The sequence below is a fragment of the Panthera onca genome, chromosome A2 (genome assembly GCF_046562875.1).
Source record: "Panthera onca isolate mPanOnc1 chromosome A2, mPanOnc1 haplotype 2, whole genome shotgun sequence".
In the NCBI taxonomy this organism is placed as follows: domain Eukaryota; kingdom Metazoa; phylum Chordata; class Mammalia; order Carnivora; family Felidae; genus Panthera; species Panthera onca.
In genome coordinates this window covers 7,917,289-7,940,575 of record NC_138340.1, presented here as the reverse complement: position 1 = coordinate 7,940,575, position 23,287 = coordinate 7,917,289, and the positions used below count along the sequence as shown (strand labels likewise).

The 23,287-nt window shown below is 52.1% G+C and overlaps 1 protein-coding gene across 2 annotated transcripts; it reads left to right on the top strand.

Moving 5' to 3' along the window:
* The first annotated feature begins 328 nt into the window (after positions 1-328).
* Positions 329-9,135, top strand: KEAP1 (kelch like ECH associated protein 1). 2 transcript variants are annotated; one of them, XM_060630219.3, is made up of 6 exons: positions 329-812; positions 3,023-3,708; positions 5,834-6,519; positions 7,581-7,786; positions 8,063-8,239; positions 8,400-9,135. In XM_060630219.3, the coding sequence occupies exons 2-6, from the start codon at positions 3,070-3,072 to the stop codon at positions 8,564-8,566; spliced, it is 1,875 nt and encodes a 624-aa protein (XP_060486202.1). In that variant the 5' UTR covers positions 329-812; positions 3,023-3,069; the 3' UTR covers positions 8,567-9,135. The 2 variants fall into 2 exon arrangements, with proteins under 2 accessions (XP_060486202.1, XP_060486201.1); XM_060630218.3 differs by lacking the exon at positions 329-812 and adding an exon at positions 824-1,195.
* Positions 9,136-23,287: the final 14,152 nt, after the last annotated feature.

Genomic DNA, 23,287 nt, shown 5'->3' with positions numbered 1-23,287 from the left:
AGCAAAAATGATGAATCAGCATCCGTTACCATGAAAAATAACAATTGTTCATATCTATTGGGCACCAGCATTCGCATTCGGTCCTCACGTGGCTGCTAGTATTAGTAACCATTTTACAGAGGAAACTGAAGAGTGGAGAAGTTGAGTTATGGAAGTATCCCTACAGAGGTAGAGTGGCGGGGCCGGGCTTCAAACCCCCGCAGGCGAGCTTCACGCGCCTCTAGATTGGAGGGGACTGAAAAATAAAGGCAAGGAAAAGCCAACTAGGTAAATAATTCTAGCAGGATCCGGCGGCCGCTGGACCGTGAGGCCTGGGTTGTGTGGGGCTCGCGAGAGCAGAGCGGGTCGGGCAGAGCAGCCCCGCGCAGCTGAGACGACCGAATCGGACGGATGGAAGGGACAGTGCGAAGCGGGGACGGACCGCGCCCGCCCGGCCGTGTACCCTCGCCCTCGCCCGCTCCTCGCTCCGGGGCGCCGGGCACCTGCGGGAAGGGCGGGGAATCTCGGCTCCTTCCCCGCCGCGCCCTCCCCGCCCTCTCCCCGCCTCCTTCCAGGCCTTCCCGAGGCCGCCCCCCACCCGACGTCCGAGACCCCGCTGGCCTTGCGGCCCCGGAGCCAAGGTCCCCCGACAGCGGAGGCGCCCTCAGGCCCCCCACAGCGAAAGTTAGGCGGGAGCCGCCCCGGCCGGGCCCCGGACCCTCGGGTTTCCCGGAAGCTCTACGCGCGGGTGGCACCACTGTGCCCGGAGCCGCCGCGGCGCCCCGGGCATCCCCACCTCGCGGCGAGAGCTACGAGGCTACGCGGGGGCCGAGGTGAGCGCGCCGGCCGGGAGGGCTGTCCACCGATCTCCGGTGCAGGCAGGGGCGCTCCGGGCCTCGAACCCGGGGCTGATTCACGGCGGCTCCGACCACGCGGCCGGGTGCGCCGCGCCGTAGTGACGGGCGTAGCGGTCGCCGCGCTGGGGCTGCGCTGCTCCGCCAACGCCCGCGGGAGCGGGGGCGGGGAGAACGGCCCCTCTGCCGTCCCCGCCGCCCGAGGCCCCGGGGCCGCGGGGACTTTTATTCTGACACGGCCGGCGCCCGGCTCTGCTTAGTCATGGTGACCTGCGCGCGCTCCGCGCCTCCCCCCGGCGCGCAGCGATGGAGGCGCCCGGGCCTGGGCGACGGAGGCGGAGCTCGAGCGCGGCCATGGCGGGGTGAGTGAGGCGGCCTGCGCCCGGGCTGCGGGCGCCGCGGGCCGGGAGGGCCCCGGGGGTCGGGGGACAGGGCGCCGCGGGCCCGGTCGCCTTGGGGTTCCCGCGGCCCCGCGGAGGGCGCGGCTCGAGTCCTGGCCTTTTGTTGGACGGCGCGACTCGAGGGGTGGCCCGGGAGCTACGCAAGCCGGGCGAGAGGCCCAGGGAGTGCCCCTCGGACCGGCTGCCGGGGAGCGCGGCGCGTTGGGGAGCTTGGTTTGCGCCCTGGGGTCGGCAGTCGAAAGGCTGCGGCGGGGGTCACTTCCTCCCTTCTCCAGGCCTCGGTGGCGGCTCAGGCAGGGCATGCGCAGTCCCCCCCACTTATCTGCTTCGTGGGGGGAAGTGTCCAGTGTCCAAGGGGCACCGCTGACCGACTGGCCAAAGACCAGGAGGCAGGGCAGGGGCCTCAGCCGGGGAGAGGCGGTCAAGCGGCGCCCTGGGCCCCGGTGGAGGAGGGTGCTCTGGCAGGCACAGTGAAGCGGGCAGTCGGCCAGCCAGTCGCTTACTGACCCCTGAGCAGTGCCAGGCCCCGGGCAGGCCGTGGGGGAGGCACACGAGAGGGTGGGCACCACCGTGACCTACGCAGGGCTCCCTGCCTTCTGAAGCGCCGGGGCTGAGGGCCCGGGGCTTGGGCCATCCGTCAGAGCAAGCCTCGGAGCTCGGAGCTCATTTCGGTTTCTGACAAGTGCTGCGGTGGAAATAAAACAGGAAGGAGATGACTGCGCGGAGCCCGGGAAAGATAAATGGAGAACCTGGGGAGCCTCTTGCAGATTTCCCCGGCTTCTCCCTGAAGGACCTTTCAAAAGGGCAGCTCATGGCCCGGCCCTCCAGACTCCACAGGTTTCATGGGAAACCCTCCCTTTAGTCGTCAGTAGCTCTCATTACACTCCTCCCAGTCCCCAGATTGTCTCTCTCATTCTGCCTCTGAGCCTTTGCCCTTGCCCTTCCCTCTGCCTGGAACATCCCTTTGGTGTGTACATCCTTCTGGTCTCAGCTCTCACAGAGCCCTGGACTACGTGATTTAAAGTAACTGCCCCAAGTCACACTATCACAGTGCTGTCGTCTTTTTTTTTTTTTTTTTTTTTTTAATAACCATAATTTATACTCAACTCTTGCTTATTTTACTCATGGCCCATCCCTCATCATCTCCAGGGGGGGGCACAGTTTATGCCCCTTTCTCACTGCTGTGTTTCCAGTGCTTAGAACAGCGCCTGGCACACAGTAGATACTCAGTAAATGTTGGTGAGGAGAATGAAAGAAGGAGCTAGACACGCTCTGACTGACTGGCTCAGGTCATGATCTCACTGTCCATGGGTTCAAGCCCCGTGTCGGGCTCTCTGCTGTCAGCACAGAGCCTGCTTGTATCCTCTGTCCACCCCCTCTCTGCCCCTCCACCGCTCATGCTTTTTCTCTCTCTTTCTTTCAAAAATAAATAAACATTAAAAAAAATAGACATGCTCTATCTAGGAAGGGAAGGGAAGCTGGAACAGAGTGAGCCAAGGGGAGAGGGGACGGAGGCCGACTGTGTAGGGCTTACGAGGCCATTGAAGAGTTTGGTTTTACCCTTTGTGCCACGGGGGGTTGTGGGGGGATTCTGAGCAAGGGAGGGACATCGTCTGACCCGTGTTTTTAAGATGGAATCCTGGGCTGGTGGGGGCACGTGGCAGTTAGCACAAACGGACGTTGCTTCGCCTGGGCTTGGGAAGGAAAACTGGTCTAGGAGTCGCTTTATCTTATAAAAGGAGGCCCGACCCCAGGCCCTGCCCCAGCCCTGTGCTCTCCCTCCTCCAGGCCTCTGAGTGCCCGTGGTGCTGTTGTCCCTTGTCACCTGGAACCCCATGCAGCCGGAACCGAGGCCTAGCGGGGCTGGGGCCCGCACCCGATTCCTTCCCCTGAGGTCACAGCGCCCCGAGGGGGCAGGGGACGCGGTGATGTACGCCTCCACCGAGTGCAAAGCCGAGGTGACGCCCTCCCAGCACGGCAACCGCACCTTCAGCTACACGCTAGAGGACCACACCAAGCAGGCCTTTGGCATCATGAACGAGCTGCGGCTCAGCCAGCAGCTGTGTGATGTCACACTGCAGGTCAAATACGAGGACGCGCCGGCCGCCCAGTTCATGGCTCACAAGGTGGTGCTGGCCTCATCTAGCCCTGTCTTCAAGGCCATGTTCACCAACGGGCTGCGGGAGCAGGGCATGGAGGTGGTGTCCATTGAGGGCATCCACCCCAAGGTCATGGAGCGCCTAATTGAGTTTGCCTACACGGCCTCCATCTCCATGGGTGAGAAGTGCGTGCTCCACGTGATGAACGGCGCCGTCATGTACCAGATCGACAGTGTCGTCCGCGCCTGCAGCGACTTCCTGGTGCAGCAGCTGGACCCCAGCAACGCCATTGGCATTGCCAACTTCGCCGAACAGATCGGCTGTGCCGAGCTGCACCAGCGAGCCCGCGAGTACATCTACATGCACTTCGGAGAGGTGAGTGGTGGGGGGAGACGTAAGGCAGGGCTTGGGGGCGGTGTCGGAAGGACCGGCGACGGATGGACAAGGGTCAGATCAGGGAGCTGGAGAAAAACAGGGTTCTGGGGTCCTAGTCTACACATCTGGGGTGACTCTGGGAAACAGCCGAGGAAGGCGAGCGCTTCATGGGTCCATCTTCGTGGGTCACTGACTTCTCCGGGGTCAAGAGAAGGCAGTGACCCACGAAGATGGACCCATGAAGCTCGTTCCCATGCAGGGAACATGACAGCAGCTCAGCCCTGGGGTGCACAGAGCAGGGCCCGATGCTTCAGGCCGTCAGCAGATCTTTATGGAACACCCGTGACATGCTGCCTCCCTCAGATGTGACCCTTAGACGAGTTTTCTTTGGTCGACGCAGTGTCGTCCTTACGCTGTTCTTGGTTTCATTTTCGTTTTTGAGTGGAGGAAGTTGTGAGCATAAAATGACAGATTCCTTCTAAAATCACAGTGATGAGCCCAAATTCTTGGGTGGCACCCACTGGTGGCTGTGCCCTTGGGATGATGCTAATCATAAGTGTTTGTTGAGCCCTGGCTGGGCCAACCCCGGTTCTAAGTGATTTCCATTCTTCAGAGCGTTGGATTTTCTCAACTCTCTTAAGAGGAAGTACCACCCCTAGGTCTGGCCCAAGAGGGCTGTACCCCAGGTCCCAAGCCTTGGAGAGTCCCGTGGTTTAGAGTGCCTTCCTGAAAATTTTCTTTCTTTCTTTCTTTCTTTCTTTCTTTCTTTCTTTCTTTCTTTCTCTCTAAAATTTTTTAATATTTATTTATTTTGGGAGAGAGACAGAGTGTGAGCAGGGGAGGGGCAGAGAGAGAGGGAGACACAGAATCCAAAGCAGGCTCCAGGCTCTGAGCCGTCAGGACAGAGCCTGATGCAGGGCTCGAACTCACACACTGTGAGTCATGACCTGAGCCGAAGTCGGAGGCTCAACCAACTGAGCCACCCAGGCGCCCCTTCTTCCTGGAAATGTTCAAAGCCCTCCTCCAGGGGCTAGGATCAGCCGGGGTAGATAGTGCCCTGGTTTCCATTTCTCCTCTTAAGGGACAGATGTTCTCCCTTCTACCACACATGTGGGGTTGACCAGATGCCCTGTGGACCTCTGGCACTGGTCCTAGGGCCTATGGCTTCCAGAAAGGCGGTCTGTGAGCAGGGCTTTCCGACAGGCTTGCATAATGTTTCTTTAAAGGGATTGCATGGGCTTGGGGTACCTACCAGAGCATTGGTGGCCTGCTGATGTGGGCTGACTGAAATTGCTTTTATAGACTGGTACCTGACAAGAAATACTTGCCTGGGGCCCTGTCTACCCTACTATATAGTTGGCTACCTCGCCCGGCTGTGAGGTAGCTGCTAACACAAACCCCCTTTACAGAGGAAGAAAACCAAGGCCTGCAGCGTTTCAGGTATTTGCCCAAGTCACCTACTTAGAAAGTAGTGGGCCATATTGTAGCTCAGCCTTCTTCTTTAGGGCCTACACTTTTCTAGAACATTCTAGCGCTGCTACTTTTTCCTTTTTAGCCAATCTACCCTTTTGAAAAAGTAAGGTCGGAGGTGCCTGGATGGCTCGGTCGGTCAAGCGGCTGACTCGTGGTTTCAGCTCAGGTCACGATCTCATGGTTTCGTGAGTTCGAGCCCCGCGTCGGGCTCTGCGCGGACAGTGTTGAGCCTGCTCGGGATTCTCTGTCTCCTTCTCCCTCTCTGCCCCTCCCCCACTTGCACTGTCTGTCTCTCTTAAATAAAAAAGAAACTTAAAAAGAAAAACAAAGAAAAAGTAAGGTTGTTTAAAAAAGACAACAAACGGGTAACCTTGTAGGTCAAGCACAAAATGAAACAAAAAGGTACGTTGTACATCGTCTCTTTGCCCGTTTACCTGAGTGCCTACGTCCCATACACCTGGCGTGTGTGGCACCAGCCCATTTAATCTTCGCGACCTGTGAAGTTTATACCGTTCAAATCCCCGTTTTACCAGACTGGCAACTGAGACTGTCCGAGGCAGGTTGAGAGACGTGTCCCCCCGATCGCGCCGCCGTGGCGGGCTCAGGGGAGCGGCACGCGGGAGTCAGCCCGTCACGGTAATGCCCTCTACAGGTGGCCAAGCAAGAGGAGTTCTTCAACCTGTCCCACTGCCAGCTGGTGACTCTCATCAGCCGAGACGATCTGAACGTGCGCTGCGAGTCCGAGGTCTTCCACGCCTGCATCAACTGGGTCAAGTACGACTGCGAGCAGCGGCGGTTCTACGTGCAGGCGCTGCTCAGGGCCGTGCGATGCCACTCGCTGACACCCCGCTTCCTGCAGATGCAGCTGCAGAAGTGCGAGATCTTGCAGGCGGACTCCCGCTGCAAGGACTACCTGGTCAAGATCTTCCAGGAGCTGACCTTGCACAAGCCCACGCAGGTGATGCCCTGCCGGGCGCCCAAAGTGGGCCGGCTCATCTACACCGCCGGCGGCTACTTCCGCCAGTCGCTCAGCTACCTGGAGGCCTACAACCCCAGCGATGGCACTTGGCTCCGACTGGCGGACCTGCAGGTGCCTCGCAGTGGCCTGGCGGGCTGCGTCGTGGGCGGGCTGCTGTATGCCGTGGGTGGCCGGAACAACTCGCCCGACGGCAACACCGACTCCAGCGCCCTGGACTGCTATAACCCCATGACCAACCAGTGGTCACCCTGTGCCCCCATGAGCGTGCCACGCAATCGGATTGGGGTTGGGGTCATCGACGGGCACATCTATGCCGTGGGTGGCTCCCATGGCTGCATCCACCACAACAGTGTGGAGAGGTGAGTGGCAGGGCCCGGACGGGGTGGATGCTGAGGGTCCCATTGCTACCGGGTCCCAACCCGTTGGGATGTGGAGACTTCCCCTGTTGTCGAGTGCCTGTCTCTCTGTGCCCTGCCTTCAGGGAGTGGACGCCTCCAGGTGAAGCTAAATTCCTGGGAGATGTAGGGTCAGGGACCTTGGATGATGTGTCTGGGCCCGGGAATCGCCTACAGGGCTGTCACAAACCCATACAACTCTTCTTCTGCAGGTCTGGAAAGAGTTCTATGATTTTGAAGTTACTGTAAAATGCTAATTTTATTAAACCATGACACCTCGCTGCCATCTGCCTCAAAATTGCCATAATAAACAGATGTACGAGGTGTTCTGTGTGGAAGGTGCCCCTGGGATATGGTACCCTTGTACAGTGCACAACCTGCACAACTGCATGGTGACCCTGCGTTTAGAAGCTGAGTATTTTGGTCTTTCTGCTTTTGCACAGCCAGTCCTCTGCCCTCTCCTCTTGCAGAAGTGTGATCCAGGATACGGTTCTCCCCTGGAGCACTTGTTAAAACAAACTCCCTAGCCCACTGCTGGAGACCTGGCATCGGTGGTGGGCTCGGAGTGAGGCTGGGCAATGGGAATTTTAAGTAAGCCCCACACTTGGGCAAAAACCATCCTGCGTGGTAGCCTAGTTGCTAGAGTTAGGATTCTGGTGTCTTAGAAGGCTGCGTCAAACCCCAGCGCCACGTCCTTGGCGACCCTGGACATGCCGTATCATCCCTCTGTGCTTCCATCTTGTCACCCGGAGGTGACGGGAGATGGCAACGGGGACCACCTGCCCAACAGGCTGGGTGCGGTTTGGGTGGGATGACACATAACAGCACGGGGCCTGGCCGAGGGGCAGGGCGTGGCCACCGGCAGTAACCTTGAACAGATGAGGGCTGTGAGCCTCAGTTTCCCTCAGAATAGCTAGAAGGATGAAAGAGCTCGAGTGCCTACAGAACTGGCAGAATATCGGGTCACAGTACGTGTTCCCCCGAGGTCAGCTACGACTGCCATTGTCGCTGTCCTTCCTTTGCAGGTATGAGCCAGAGCGGGACGAGTGGCACCTGGTGGCCCCAATGCTGACTCGAAGGATCGGGGTGGGAGTGGCTGTCCTCAACCGTTTGCTCTATGCCGTTGGGGGCTTTGATGGCACAAACCGCCTCAACTCAGCCGAGTGTTACTACCCAGAGAGAAACGAGTGGCGGATGATCGCACCCATGAACACCATCCGAAGTGGGGCAGGTGGGTGGGGGCTGCGGGAGGGGACGGTGGAGGGACACCCTCCCACTCCTGAGGATGAAACTCGGCCAGGCCTGGGGAAGGCTTCCTGTTTTGATCTTAAACCCTGTGGCACACACAGAAGAGCTCGATTCTGACCGAGTCCAAGCTCTTCTCTCGCGGCTTTGTTTCTAAAGGGTGTCCCGGGAGAGGGGAGAGGGGAGGGCGCCCCCAAGAAGGTGGTGGCTAGGCCCCCAGTGCCAGGCCCCGGAGTCACCCTCTCTGCATGGTACGGTTTAGGAGTCTGTGTCTTGCACAACTGTATCTATGCTGCGGGGGGCTACGATGGTCAGGACCAGCTGAACAGCGTGGAGCGCTATGATGTGGAGACAGAAACGTGGACTTTTGTAGCTCCCATGAAGCATCGGCGAAGCGCCCTGGGGATTACTGTGCACCAGGGAAGAATCTACGTTCTGGGTGAGGCCCTGGGGGCGGAAACCTGGGTGGAGAGAACTGATTAGCCCCGTCTTTTGGGGGTGGGCTCACGTCCCAGCAGGAAGGCTTCTTGTGGGTCCTCCCCGCTCTTTCTTTCCCCTGCCCTCAGAGGGAGTGATTGTGTCCTCTGCTGTCCCTGCAGGAGGCTACGACGGTCACACGTTCCTGGACAGTGTAGAGTGTTATGACCCAGACACCGACACCTGGAGCGAGGTGACCCACATGACATCCGGCCGGAGCGGGGTGGGTGTCGCCGTCACCATGGAACCCTGCCGAAAGCAGATCGACCAGCAGAACTGTACCTGTTGAGCCACTTTTGTTTCTTGGGCAAAAAAACGGTCCGATTGAGAGTATTGTTGTTTTTGTACAAAAACAGGGACAAAAGAAAAGGCGCCAGAGCAAATGCTTATCCTCCAAGATGGGAGGCTGAGATGCCTCGGTGTTAAAATGACAAGTAGAGAGAAAAGAAGGCCAGAGTGGGACCCACGAGCCTGTCAGAGTAGTCCCAGGAATGTCCAAGAGAGCCTTTCTGGGCAGGGGAGGCATGAGGGCAGGCTCCCAGGAGAGAGGCCCCTGCACCCACTCCCTGAGAATAGGCCCGCGGCCCATACCAGCAGCCGCCACCTCCCCTTGGGGTGAAAGCAGGTGCCGAGGTCGGGCCGTTTTTGTTCCTTGTGTCTTTGTGATTGGTTCCTGGAGGCCTGGGAAGGAGCTGACTGAGGCCTCGAGGGGTGAGGCCTCTGCAGAGGTGTGGACCCCAGGGATGGTCCTGTACATAGAAACCACTGGATATCTCTGCCCTGGACAGTCAATTTTGTTGATAAGTAACCATATAACTTTCCAATGAAAATAAAGAACAAACTAACTAGTGTCTTCCACCCGGGCTCTCAGCTGGAGGTCTCGAACCTGGGGACAGAAAGAAGTCTTCTGAGATGTATCCAAGTCTTTGATTTTGACTTTGAATTTGAAAGCAGCCCGTTATCTCTGCCCATCAACTTGACATGTAGGGCATCTTTCTCCCAGTAGACAGGCCACACAGGGCTCACTTTGTCACTTTTGGCTGCTTTGAAGACAATGACCCAGCTCCTTGACACCTCTCTTAGGGCTCCCTGGAGCTCTATTGTAAGGCAAACCATCCCAACATGCCTTCCAGGTCACTGAAAATCTATCCAGTCATTCTTATGTGCTTCAGTCACACAGACTGAGCCTTTTGTTTTGGCGCCTGGGTATTAAAAAGACAAAGGGGTTCTTGGGAATGTTCTTAGGCTCCGTATAGCCTGGTCTCTTCTAAACAATTCCTGTGAAGGCATTATATGGCCAGGATCTCTCTCTCTCTCTCTCTCTCTCTCTCTCTCTCTCAAATCTCTCTCTCAAATCTCTCTCTCTCTCTCTCTCTCTCTCTCAATCTCTTTTATTTATTTATTTTTCAATTTAGAGCATGCAAGCAGGGAAGAGGGAGACAGAATCTTAAGCGGGCTCCACGCTTGGTGCAGAGCCCAACGAAGGGCTTGATCCCACGACTCTGGGGTCACGACCTGAGCCGAAATCAAGAGTCGGACGTTCAACCAACTGAGCCACCCAGGCGTCCCTGGCCTGGATCTCTTAAGCCGATTAACTCTCTCTGTGCTGGGAGAGTGGAGCAAAGAGGGAAGAAGTATGACCTCAACTATGAGGAATTTCATAGGCTCTCCCAAGTAGCTGAGCCAGGAAACATTTGATTCCTTCCCTTCCAGGGAAAGCCTAACTGCCCATCTGTTCAGCTTCATTCACTCAGTTCACCTGAAGGCTGTCTTGGCTGGGCCGCTTCCTGGAAGCAGAAAACAAGTCTACGTTGGCTGCACTGAGTGGATGGGGGAGAACTAGAAGTTGCAAATGTAACATCTGGATAGCCTCTTAGCATTGGCAGAGTGTTTCTACACATGATTTGATGCCCGAGAGTGCTGGGTTCTAGGAAGGGCAAGCCTGAATTCTTTACAGATCGAGGTTCCGAGAAGCGACTTGCCCGAGGTCACGTGGCCACTCAGTGGTAGAGTGGTTCGGGCAGCTCTGCCACTGTGATCGTGAGAAGGGATAGAAGGGGGTCCCGTGGGGGTCAGTGTGTAGATCGGTGGTTCTGGAAACAGTGATCGAATCTAGAGTCCAGGGGAATTTGCATGTAGTTCAGTGGCCAGAAGCCACACGGCCTGTCCCAGAGTGGCGTCTCCTCCCCCCTCTGGAGGTCAGGTTTAGCTGATTCAGTAAAGCAATTCGGGAATCAGCAGTCAGGTGCAGTTTCTTACCCGCAAAAATGGTACTTGGGACACCTACTGGGCAACAGGCCCTGTGTAAGCTTGCTGGCCCAACAAAGGTAAGTATTTACGTTCCCTTTCAAACTCCGCAAAAACAGCCATTTAAAAAAGACCTTGCTGTGCTGGGCACTGGGGCAACGGTAGTGAACAGGCCCCAAACGATTCCCGCCCTCATGGAGATTATAGCCTAGCAGTGGAGCAGGGCCTCCAACTGGTTCTGGTTTGCCCAGGACATTCCCGGTCTGAACACTGAAAGCCTGGCGTCCCAGGACGCCTCAGTCCCCAGGAAACCGGGCCAACTCTCCAGGTAAGCCAGAGGCTGCAGAAGCAATGTTAAAACCGTGCTAAGTGGCAGGCAGCTGAGGGTCACGGTGAGGTTTGCATTTGAACGTCGACGGCTCTGGAAGCCGCGTGGACGTGGCTGGGACCTGGAGCGCACCGGGGAAGGCCAAGCAGCTATTGCATTAGCCTGGTGAGAGAGGATGGCAGTTTGGATTAGGTTGTGGGAGTGGAGAGAAGTCGACTCTACTGGTGGAGAGACTGATTAGATAAGAAGGGCAGAGAATTTAGGAATGCTCCTGGGTGGCTTCAACCTTAAGCAGCCAGAGGTAGAGAACCTTTGAGGAGGCCGCAGTTCCAGAAGGGAAGTGACAGTGTTTTGGGGTGTGTCAGCTTTGAGGCCTCAAGATAACAACTGTTTTAGGAAAGTACACAGTCCTATTTTTCTAGCCTTTAGGCTTTAATGCTTCCAACCAGTTCTCGAATGGCTACTCTACCAGATGTGAAGTGAGGTGTTCAGACACAGTAAGAAACAAACATGACACTGCCTCTTTCTCCTAGAGCTAGAGTTCATAATCACAAAATACGTATGTAATTAAGCTCAAAGGTAAGCTTTCTGAAAGCCAGGAGCTCGACCTAGGTCAGAGGCCCTGAGAAAGCATTGTTGAGCAGTTGGCTTTCCCACAGAAATCCAAAGGAACTGATAGCGTCAACTAGGTGGAGAAAGGAGGGGCAAGATTCTGGACAGAGGAAACATCATGTGCAAAGGTCCTGAGGCACTGGGAAGCAAGTCTGGATGAAGCTCTGAGAGGGAGTAGGAACATGGTGTCATATGGGGCCCTGTGGGCCATGTTCATTTCTCTTTGTTAAATACCTAAGTATTAACTTTAAAAAATTAGAGCATTATAGATTGAGCTGAAATATTACTATCTCTCCATTCTAGCCCCCTCTAAATTAAACACACACACACACACAATGCAGTAAGTAATGTTCTGTGTTTCCTTACAAAAGTGGCACAATGTTGCCTGTATTATTCTGCAACTTGCTTTTCCTCCTCAGACTTCTAGATCTTTCCATGTGCGATGTCACACACATTCCTTTTACCAGCTACCCATGTTGTGTTTTATCTCTTCCACTACTGACAGATGTTTAGGTCTTTTCATTTCTCAGAATTACAGATAAGGACGAAATGCCCACTCTTAACCATGTCTCCTTGGGCACAAATGTGTATATTTCTCCAGGGGGCTAAGAGGTGGAACTTACTAGATTGTAGGCTAAGCACAGCTTTCCTTAGATGCTGCCAGATCGTCCTCCAAAATGGTGGTAACAAGCCCTATCCTTACTGTTTCTAGAAGCTCTTTATAAATTTCACACAATCAAATGTATCACTCTCGGTGTTTCTCCCATTTTGTGTCATATTTAAGAAGGACTTTTGGTTCTCACCATTTTCTGCAGCTGCCTACCCATAAATTGTTTCTGCCTTAGTTAACCAGACTTTGTTTTTGTTGGTTCTGCTAAAATCAAGAATCCTGAATAATAGAGAAATTAAGACATTTTGGTAATATTTTTCCCTCCGATATTATTGTTTTGTTTTTGTACTATTTTTAAATCCAACAGGAATTGTTGGTATGAATGGTATCAAGTAGGAATTTAGTGGGATTTTTTTTTTTTTTTTGTATGGATAGCTACTGCTGTTCAACCATTTATTTTTCAAACAATTTCTTGACTCATTACTTCTTTAGGCATAGTTTTGAGATGCTATCCCAATCATATAGAACATTCTCATAAGTGCATGGGGACCTCTCTTCTGTTTTATTGACTCTCTGCTGTTTTACCTAAATATCCATTTTTGCATCAACTTCATTTTAATTACTACAGTTTTATAACGTGTCTTAATATATAGAATAACTCCTTTCTCCCTTTTTCTATTAAAAAAAAAACCCCGAGCTATTCTGTTATTGCATTATTTATTCCTGTGATGAATGAAATTCAACGAAAAATCAGAATTTTAATTGGGTTGCATTCAAATTATTGAGTTGGGGAGAAAGAACATTTTTACAACATTAGGTATCTCAATTCATGAACTTGATTTATCTATTTAGGGAATTTTTCTTTCCTGTCCACAGGAAAGTTTTATACTTACTCCACAAAGGGTTTTTTCTTGGGAGTTTTATAGGTCTGGTTGCTGTTGTCAATGAGATCTTTACTCTTTGATCCTTTAAAATTGGTATTTCTGGCATATGGGAAAGTTGTTGGTATATTGATCTTCTACCTCCCTCTTTCTAGTTTTTTTTTTTTTTAAAGCCGGTAACTAAATCACCTGCAAACAATAACAGTGTAATGTCACCTTTCCAATAGTTCTACCACTCATTTCTTTTTCTTGCCTTATACCAGTAGCTAAGACCATCTGTGAAATGTTGGTTAGTTGTGGTAATAGTGGGGATAATTGTCTTATTCCTTTTTTATTTTTTATTTTTTTTTTTTTTAAATTTTTTTTTTTTTTTCAACGTTTATTTATTTTTGGGACAGAGAGAGACAGAGCATGAACGGGGGAGGGACAGAGAGAGAGGGAGACACAGAATCGGAAACAGGCTCCAGGCTCTGAGCCATCAGCCCAGAGCCCAACGCGGGGCTCGAACTCACGGACCGTGAGATCGTGACCTGGCTGAAGTCGGACGCTTAACCGACTGCGCCACCCAGGCGCCCCCTTATTCCTTTTTTAAAAAAAGTTTTATTTAAGTAATCTCTACACCCAATGTGGGGCTCAAACTCATGACCCAGAGATCAAGAGTAACACACTCCTCTGTCTGAACCAGCCACGCACCCCGTCTTCTTCCTAATAATAAGAGGGCTGCTTCTAATCCGCCACTAGTAAATCTGATGTTTGCCAAAAGATGTTCTGTGATCTGTACCTTAACTTTTGCTGGAACGTTTATCAAGTTCAGGAAACTCTCTTCTATATCCAGTTTGCTACATTGTTGTTGTTGTTTTTAAATCATAAATGGGTGTTGGGTTTTCCAGAAGTCTCTCATTCAATTACATCCCAAGAAATTGCATTTCTGACAAATGCCCAGTTGATGCTGATGCTGTTGTCCAGGGACCACACTGCAACACATACTGGTGTAGAACAACGGGGGCACCTGAGCAGTTCAATCAGTTAAGCGTCCGACTTCGGCTCAGGTCATGATCTCGTGGCCCATGAGTCTGAGCCCCGCGTCGTGCTCTGTGCTGATGGGTCAGAGCCTGGAGCCTGCTTCGGATTCTGTGTGTCTCTCTCTCTGTCCCTCCCCCACTCATGCTCTGTCTCTGTCTCTGTCTCTCTCTCTCAAAAAAAAACCATTATAACAAGAACAACAGGTTAAAGGCACATTCCAAGAAACATTAAAGAGTTAATGGAAGAGAAGCTCCAAGAAACATAACAGCAGCAGGAAGTCATGAGGAAAACCAACAAAAATGCAACATCACATAAGCTAAGTGGAGAAAAAATTGAGCACAAAAAGATTTAAGGAACAACGCTGTGAAATGCAAAGGTGGGGGTGGACCTGCGTGGCTCAGAGCGTCTTACTCTTGATTTCAGCTCAGGTCACGATCCCAGGGTCATGGGATCGAGCGAGGCATCAGGCTCCACGCTGGGTGTGGAGCCTGCTTAAGATTCTCTCTCTCTGTCCCTTCCCTGCCCATGTGCACAAGAGTGCTCTCTGAAAGGAGGAAAGAAAGAAAGAAAGAAAAGGAAGGAAGGAAAGAAAGAAAAGAAAGAAAGGAAAGAAAGAAAAAGGAAGAAAGAGAAAAAGAAAGAAGGAAAGAAAGAAAAAAGGAAGGAAAGAAAAAAAGAAGGAAGGAAGGAAAGAAAAGAAAGAGGAAGAAAGAAAGAGAAAGAAAAAGAAAAAAGGAAAGAAAGAAAGGCAAAGAAGTTGAGAAAGACAGAACCCTTCAAATGCCCCCTGGGTTTGTGGACTGGAAAGTAATCTTGCTGAGAACCACTTTGGTCGATTTGTGAAGGTAAAGCAATAGATTCCTTCAGTAAGTGTTTATGGGACGCCTCCTTGGAACTGGTCCTGTTGCTGAGAAGGCAGCACTGAACTGGCGAAGGAAGCTGGGGAAGAGAACATCTCTTTCGAGACACCTGGGTGAGAAGAGGCAGAAAAAAGACTGGATGAAAGCTAGAGAGAACCAAAGCATTCAGGGACGGTGTGGGGTTTTGTTTTTGAGATTCAGAAGACAGCATGTTTACAAGCTGAGGGGAATTCTCGGTCTAGAAGGCCATATCAAAGATGAAGGCGAAAGAGGAAGGATCCATAGGGACAGTAAGCGGATAACTTCCCACTCGCGGTCAAGTGGACGACGTTAGTTCTGTGAAGGGCACTGTTGTTCTGGATGTTAGAGTCCCTTGCTTTGTGCAATACAACGTGCCTTCAACGCAGTGAATATCTTCTCCCTTGGGCGTGCGTTCTGGTTTTAAAATATTAGTGGACATAAATATTGCAGAAGATAGAATGCAAGCGGGGGGGGGGGGGGGAAGAATACCCTAGAATCCACAGACTAGGCTCGAGACCCATATCTGGCACTTAGTGCAAATCCTTTCTGTGCCTGGCTTCCCTCATCTGTAAAACGGGGGTACCAACAGTGCGTAGCACCTGGCACCCAGTAAGAGCACAATAAATGTAGTATCACTGATAGGAATGAGGGAAGCACTGGAAACCTGATTAATTACTCAGCTTAACACCACTCAGAATTATCAAGGTGGTCAAAGTCGGCACGATAATGGTAACGTTTCAGGACCTCGGAGCACTTTACCTGCATACCTTAAAATTCCTCACTGGCTCTTGTTACCTGTGAAAACTCGGGGCTTCCACCAACCCATCTGACTTATTTTGTGATGCTTTTGCAGCTCCCCACAACCCTCAGGCCGGATCCGGCTCCTGATCAACCGTATCTGGGCTGATGCGGGAGGTGTGGGCTAAAAGGAATGCAGCGCCCTCTTGTGGGCTTCAGACAAAAAAGGAACTATTTCCAGAGGAGAGGTAGAAAAGATTCGTGGAGCCCAGGGTGTAGAATTACCTGATTTAGGCTTGTTCCTGCTTTTTATCTTTATTTTTATTACTCTTATTTTTTAATATTTATTTATATTTGAGGGAGAGAGTGGGGGGGCCGGAGGGGGGACGGCAGAGAGACGGAGACAGAATCCGAAGCAGGCTCCAGGCTCTGAGCTGTCAGCACAGAGCCAGACCCGGGGCTCAAACCCACCGTGAGATCATGACCTGAGCCAGAGTCGGGCGCTTAACCGACTGAGCCACCCAGGTGCCCCCTATTTTTTTTTTTTAATTAGCATTCTTCAAAACTCCTGGGCAAATTATATTTATAAGAAACGGAACACAATTTGCAAAGGCATCCACAGCTCCCCCTATATAAAGAACTCTCCCTCCTGTGAGCCCCAGCACCCCATCCAGACCTTAAGGTCATGACTTTGCTTTTATCAGGCCACATTTTAAACAGGGCACTCAGGAACATTTTTCAGACTACATATTCCAGGATCCTCCCAGAGATTCAATCAGCTGATTCAGACAACTTTGGTGGGAAATTTTAAATTTTTTACTGTTTCTTTATTTTTGAGAGAGAGAGACAGAGACAGAGTATGAGCAGGGGAGGGGCAGAGAGAGGGGGAGACACAGAACCCGAAACAGGCTCCAGGCCATGCGGGGCTCAAACTCACGAACCGCGAGATCATGACCTGAGCCGAAATCCGACGCTTCACCGACTGAGCCACCCAGGCGCCCTGTTTAGTGGGAAATTTTAAACCGAACCGCCCCAGGCTGACTTCTGCGGCCTCTTTGTCTTCACTTGCTGGTAGCTTCACGGTCAGGAAAGACGAAGAAGGTTAGCCAAGGAGCTGGTGTTTGAGTCTCAGCCATGGTGGTGGGGGGGGGGGGGGGGGGTGTTTGAGTCTCAGCCCCGCACCTGGCTCTGTGCTGACACCATCTGCACTGCGTGCCTTCCCCTTATCACATTTCACCCTCCCTGGTCATCTCTCAGTCCCTCTAAGGATTCACCAAGTGAGGGGTTAGGGCAGGGACAGCAAGCACTTCCGTGCCCACCATGTTCCAGGCACTGTGTAGAGACAACTAGGAGCAGTTTCTGCCCTCCTGCAGCGTATAGTCACCGAGGCAGCGGGACACAGACAGACTGTTCCTTAATGAACCCTGAGGCAAGAGTCGCTTGCGGAAGTCCCCAAGGCCTCTGTTCAGAATCCTTCCATTCTTCCTCCACCGATGCACTGGCACGTATAGGCGGCGCACACACAGTGGAATATCGACTAGACAATTCTTGATCGCCGGTGGACGGACAAGGAATCTTCGCGGGGCTGAATGGGACTGAAAGGCCAGGCCTTCCAGCCTGCGGATTTGGCCAGCTCGGTGCGCTCCGCCTGTTGGGATTTCAGCTCCACCCAGGGAAGCCCTTTTGACCTCCCCCTCTAACCTTACCATCAGATCTCTTGGGACTTCATGGACCCTAAGTAGTCCCTCTTCCAGGTGACAGTCCCACGCATATCCAATGACTCCGTAAGGTCCTGCTGACCACGGCAGCAATACTGATGTTGAAATATTGATAAATATTTCAGGGCACTTTTCGATCCTTCCTGCGGCTCCCATTTTAGGAGAAACAGCCCCAGTTCCTTACACAATTTCTCAGGTGACAGGGTAAGTTCCTGTGTCAGCTGGTGTCCCCCCACCCCCCAACAGGCACACACTTTGAGGGGGCGCTGGGTCTTGCCTTCCCCCTGTCTCCGGCTGGGGGCGGGGCTTCGCGGTCCGCACCATGCGGGACACCCCTGCCTTGGGTCTGCGCAAATTGCAAAGGGGTGGCGATGCTCCTTCCGGCTGCGGGGGGCGGGGGTGGGTGACAGGAAGCCCTCAGCCAAGGGGGCGCAGCGCCAGGCCCCTTCTCGGCAAGGAACACTGGGGACACTTGGGGAGGAGGGAATGACATGAGAGGGGACCCCCTCAGGAAGAAGGGATGAGCCTAGACCTCGGGAAAGACGATGCCGGGGCCCCGCCGAAGGGAAGGGGACTGACACCTGCGTCCCCTAAGGAAGGGCTGACGAAGCGGGGTCCACCTAAGGAAGTGGGAATGGCTCTGGCGCCCCCCTCAGGAAGGAGGAGGGAGGACCCCGGCGTCTTCCTCCGGTAGAGGGCACGTCTTAGGGATCGCGCTCAGGAAAAAGGGTCGGGGCACCTGGGTGGCTCAGTCAGTTAAGCGTCTGACTTAGGCTCAGGTCATGATCTGACGGTTCAGGTCATGATCTCACGATTCGTGGGTTCGAGCCCCGCACCTGGCTCTGTGCTGACAGCTCGGAGCCTGGAGCCTGCTTCGGATTCTGTGTCTCCCTTTCTCTCTGCCCCTCCCCCGCGCATGCTCTGGCTCTGTCTCTCAAAAATAAAGGTTACCAAAAAATTAAAGAAAAAAAAGGAAAAAGGGTCGAAGTCTAGGAGCCCCCTAGGGAAGGGGGAAATGACGCCAGGGTACTCTTAGGAAAGGAGGATGACACTGGGGTCCCCTTAAGTGGAAACGACGCTGGGGTCACTTTCAGGGAGTGACGCCAGGTCCCCTCACCCTCCTCGGGGTTCGTCGCACCTGCAGCCGCCCGAGAGCCTCCGCTCGCTCAGCCCTCCGGTTCCCCAGGCGAAGCGGCCGCGCCCCTCATTGGCGGCCTTCTCGGCTAATGACAACCACGACAGCCAATAGCACAGGGGGGAATCCCCCGCGTGTCCTCGCCCCGCCTTCCACTCGGTCTGCGCGTGCGTGCCTTTCTTTTTTTTTTTATAATTTATTTGTGGGACAGAGAGAGACAGAGCATGAACGGGGGAGGGACAGAGAGAGAGGGAGACACAGAATCGGAAACAGGCTCCAGGCTCTGAGCCATCAGCCCAGAGCCCGACGCGGGGCTCGAACTCACGGACCGTGAGATCGTGACCTGGCTGAAGTCGGACGCTTAACCGACTGCGCCACCCAGGCGCCCCTCGTGCGTGCCTTTCTAATCCCGCTGTCTCTCCCCAGCTCCACTCCTGGAGGCGCTTGGGGGCGGGGAGCTCCCAGTCCCGCCTCCTTCCCCGCCTGTGACCCATTTATAATAGGGCTGTTGTGAGAATTCCGCGCGACAATTTACGTAAAACAAGCAATGCCTGGCACATAGTAATCCGAGTTATTATCCGCGCAGTTATTATCTGCATTTTACAGCGAGGGGGAAACGGAGGCACAGAGCGAGGAAGTTACCTGCTTTCTTGACTAACCAGGTCATTAACTGGAGATGTGGGAACTAGAATCCAGGCAGGCTCAATTCAGAGTCTGCGTGCTTATCTACCGTGCTTTTGTGCCTGCCAGATAACAAATACCGGTATTTCCTTACCCTGATTATAAAATAGGCTTCCCCTTGATTATAAAATTAATACCTGCTCACTGCTAAAAGTCAGAAAATATCGAAGACTACAGAACAGAAAATACAGATCTCTCTTAATCCTACCACTGGAGACATCATTAATATTTTGATGGACGAACTGCCTTTTCTAGTAGATCCTCTTTTAGTAGGATCATACAATGCAGAACATTTTGAAATCGGCTCTTCTCACTATAAACATGTTGTCATTTCAATAAATTTAAACGCTCATTGGTTTTCCCCACCTCATTGTTTTTAATTTTTTTAAATGTTTTATTTTTGAGAGCGAGAGCGCAAGTGGGAGAGGTGCAGAGAGAGAGAGAGAGAGAGAGAGAGAGAGAGAGAGAGAGAGAGAATTCAAAGCAGGCTCCAGGCTCTGAGCTGTCAGCACAGAGCCTGACGCCAGGCTCAAACTCAAGGACCGTGAGATCTTGGCCTGAGCCCAAGTCCGACGCTTAACCGACTGAGCCACCCAGGCGCCCCTCCCACCTCGTTGTTTTTAATGGCTGCATATTCTTCTGTACAGATGAAGCATAATTTAATGATGCTCTAATGTTGGATATTTTTAATAATAGTTCTTCACTATTCTGACCAATACTAGAATGGGCATTTTATGCCTTCATCTGCAGGTTTTTGTCCAAATGTCTCTTTAGGATAAGTACTTTAAAAATTGCAATGGCTGAGTCAAAATGCATGCAGTTATGTTTTTAATAAATATTGTCAGACCACTCTTGGAAAGCTGTATGTGCCAACTCCCACCAACACTAATGAGCTATGAAAGTGCTTTGTCCACACCAGGATGGTCCATCTTTTCATTATTTGCCAAGTAGATTAAAAAAACAAATATTTTAGGGGCACCTACCTGTCTCAGTCGGTGGAGCATGTGACTCTTGATCTCCGGGTCATGAGTTTGAGCCCCACATTGGGTGCGGTGCTTACTTAAATAGGTTTAGAGGTGCCTGAGTGGCTCAGTCAGTTGAGCCTCTGACTTCTGATTTGTGCTCAGTTTGTGAGTTTGAGCCCTGCATCAGGTTCTGCGCTGATGGTGCGGAGCCTGCTTGGGATTCTGTCTTTCTCTGCCCTTCTCCTGCTCTTGCCCGCACGAGCTCTTGCTGTCTCTCAAAATAAACAAACATTTAAAATGTTTAAATAAGTAAATAAATAAGTAAACAGATAAATGAATAAAGTGAATAAATAAATAAGTTTAGGGGCACCTGGGTGACTCAGTCGGTTGAGGGCCTGGTCACGATCTCACGGTTTGTCAGTTTGAGTCTCACATCAGGCTCAGTGCTGTCAGCGCAGAGCCTGCTTTAGATCCGCTGTCTCCCTCTCTCTCTCCACCCCTCTCCGCTTACACTCTCTCTCTCACAAAAATGAACATTAAAAAAAAATACATTTTAAAAATAAAAATAAGCGTTTTAACTTGAGCTTCCTGTTATTCTGTGAAAGAGGGAGAACTATCATCCAGCTCAGGATTTTGTGCAGGTGAACTAAAGTAGCAATAATAGGGGCACCTGGCTGGCTCGGTCAGTAGAGCATACGACTCCTGATCTCCAGATCATGAGTTCAAGCCCCACACTGGGGATAAAGCTGACTTAAAAAAAAAGTAGCAATAATAATGAAAGTATCAGGCCGTTATCAGGCAGCTGTCATTGTACAACAGACAACAGGTGAAGTGAGGTCTCTGCCTTATTTCCTCGACAGGGTGAGATCACTTCCAGGCCTCAGTTTCCTCATCTGTAAAAGGAGGCCTGTAATAGTATACCTCCAGGACTGCCGGAGAGCCAATAAGAGAACCCTCCTGAGTTTAGCACAGGGCGCAGTCCTCTAAAGGCTGGAAGAGGCAGAGCCATTGTGCCGGACCAAGCAGCTTGCAAGTGGCTGATGTCAGCTTTAACTGACGCCGCCCCTTCCCCAGGTCTCCCTTGTCCTATTCAGATTACAAGGCCTTGCTGCTGTGCCCCACTGCCCTTGGTCACCTTTGCCTGAGGAAAGATGAACTCCCCACCACGAGGATTTTCAAGAGCCCAGCTGATGGTCACATGCCCACCTCTGCCCTTTGACCCACATCCTCAGACTGTGACAGTGTCCCAACGGAGGAGGCCTTTGGGACATCATGCCTGCACTTGGGGAAACTGAGGTCCAGAGCAAAGAAGTCTCATCGGCCTCCCCCTGCCACCTGGGATTAGTGCTATCGCCTCCTGACCCGCCTCCCGACCCTCAGCCCGACACCCTTTCCCCGACTCTGCCTCCCTTTGAAACACCCTTGGGAAAATGTCTGTGTCTCCTTTGCTTCTTGCACAAGGTTCAGATTCCCTGGAAACTTCTACCTAGTTTTCCAGCTTTGCTTTTCCTCTCTGAGCCCAGGCTGCCCCCCACTCTTCTGGGCCGGGATATCTACATACTGCAAATCTTTAAACCGCAGTGAAGCAGGCAAACCTTTCTACACGTTAAATCCTATATATTCACCCTCCCACTTAAGTTCCAGAACTGCAGTGTCTCATATGATAGACACTGGCCACTTGTGGCTACTTAAGGTAAAGGAAAATGAAAACCCCACCTCATCAGTTGCACTAGCCACATTTCAAGGGCTGGATAGCCACACGTGGCTAGTGGCTACTGTGTTGGACAGCAGACAGAACATTCCCATCATCGTAGAAAGCTTCACAGCCCTGCTCTAGACTGACGGGGATTTTTGTGATCATTTTATAGATGAGACAACGGAAGGTCAAAGAGATCATGCCCAACGTCACCCAGCCACAGCTGGGATCCAAACGACTCCGATAACTAGAGCTGAATGACAAAGTAAGCAGGTCAACCTTTCCTTAGATCCAAGGAAGCTGTGCATATATACATCTACTGATCCCCCTGTGGTTTAAGCACTTAAGCACTGAGTGTGTATGTGTATCTTAATTTATTACACCCCAGAGGCAGCCAGTATTCTAAACCAAAAGCTTGAATCACAAACACTTCTGCTCTCCATATCTTTAACCACTTGGGGAGTTTTTTGCTCATCAGCATAATGAATGTCAGAAACATTGGTGAAATCAAGGGTTTGTTAATTAGCCTGATAAAGGTTGGAAAATGGGATCCCTTGAGTGGAATTAACAGTATTCAAATATGTGGATTGGTTAAACTATCTGAGTCACTCACACCCCAACCTTGAATGAACACTTTAGCAAAGCAGCTTAAAGCCCAAGCCAGTCCTGCGTGAATTTGGGGGATTCGGCTTGCCTGATACTGACCATAAGGCTTACAGGCTCCAAGCAACACAGAGCCCTGACTTGAAGATATTCAGGTTTGGGGGCACCTGCCTGGCTTAGTCAGTAGAACCTGTGGCTCTTGATCTCAGGGTTGTGAGTTCAAGCCCCACACTGTGTGTAGAGGTTACTTTAAAATCTTTAGGGGCATTTAGGTGGTTGAGTTGGTCTTAGAGATGTGACTCTTGATCCCAGGGTGGTGAGTTCGAGCCCTACTATGGGGGTAGAGATTACATAGAAATATAAAATCTGTATATAAATAAAATCTTAAAAAAAAAAAAGATATTCAGGTTTGTTTTGGATTTTGTTTTAATGCAAGGTGAAGGTTGCAATCCCAAAATGGCCAGGATGCTGGGAATTCATAGAACTTACAGGGTAAGTAAAGTCTCTTGTGGCTGTTTATCAGGTTTAACATCTGCATGGCAGAATTTGACCAGAGACCTTTTATCATGGCCTGGCAGCCCGATGATGGACGCCCTACCAATCAGGCCCCCCCCCACCCGAGGTTTCCAGGAATGACTGTGAGATTCCAGAAGTGCCCAGAGTTGTGTCAGATATGCTGTGTACAAGAAGTGGGGTTTACCTGGGTCGCCTAGCCTCCAAAGACTGGTCTGAACCTCCACTTTACAACCTGAAGTCCTTGAGCCAGCCAGCACCTGGCCCAGGCCAGGGGGCTGCCTCCCGCCACACTTGCTGGACCCCCATCCAGGTCCTCAGCGCTTGGGGAGGGTCAGGGATGGAGCCTCTCTCTCCCCTTATCCGCGTCCCAGGCAGC

Bases quoted from the DNA above. Each gene is read 5' to 3' on its own strand.
- KEAP1 (XM_060630219.3), top strand. From the start codon at position 3,070: ATGCAGCCGGAACCGAGGCCTAGCGGGGCTGGGGCCCGCACCCGATTC. The intron at 6,520-7,580 runs GTGAGTGGCAGG...CTTCCTTTGCAG, and splicing joins CACCACAACAGTGTGGAGAG to GTATGAGCCAGAGCGGGACG. The intron at 8,240-8,399 runs GTGAGGCCCTGG...CTGTCCCTGCAG, and splicing joins GGGAAGAATCTACGTTCTGG to GAGGCTACGACGGTCACACG.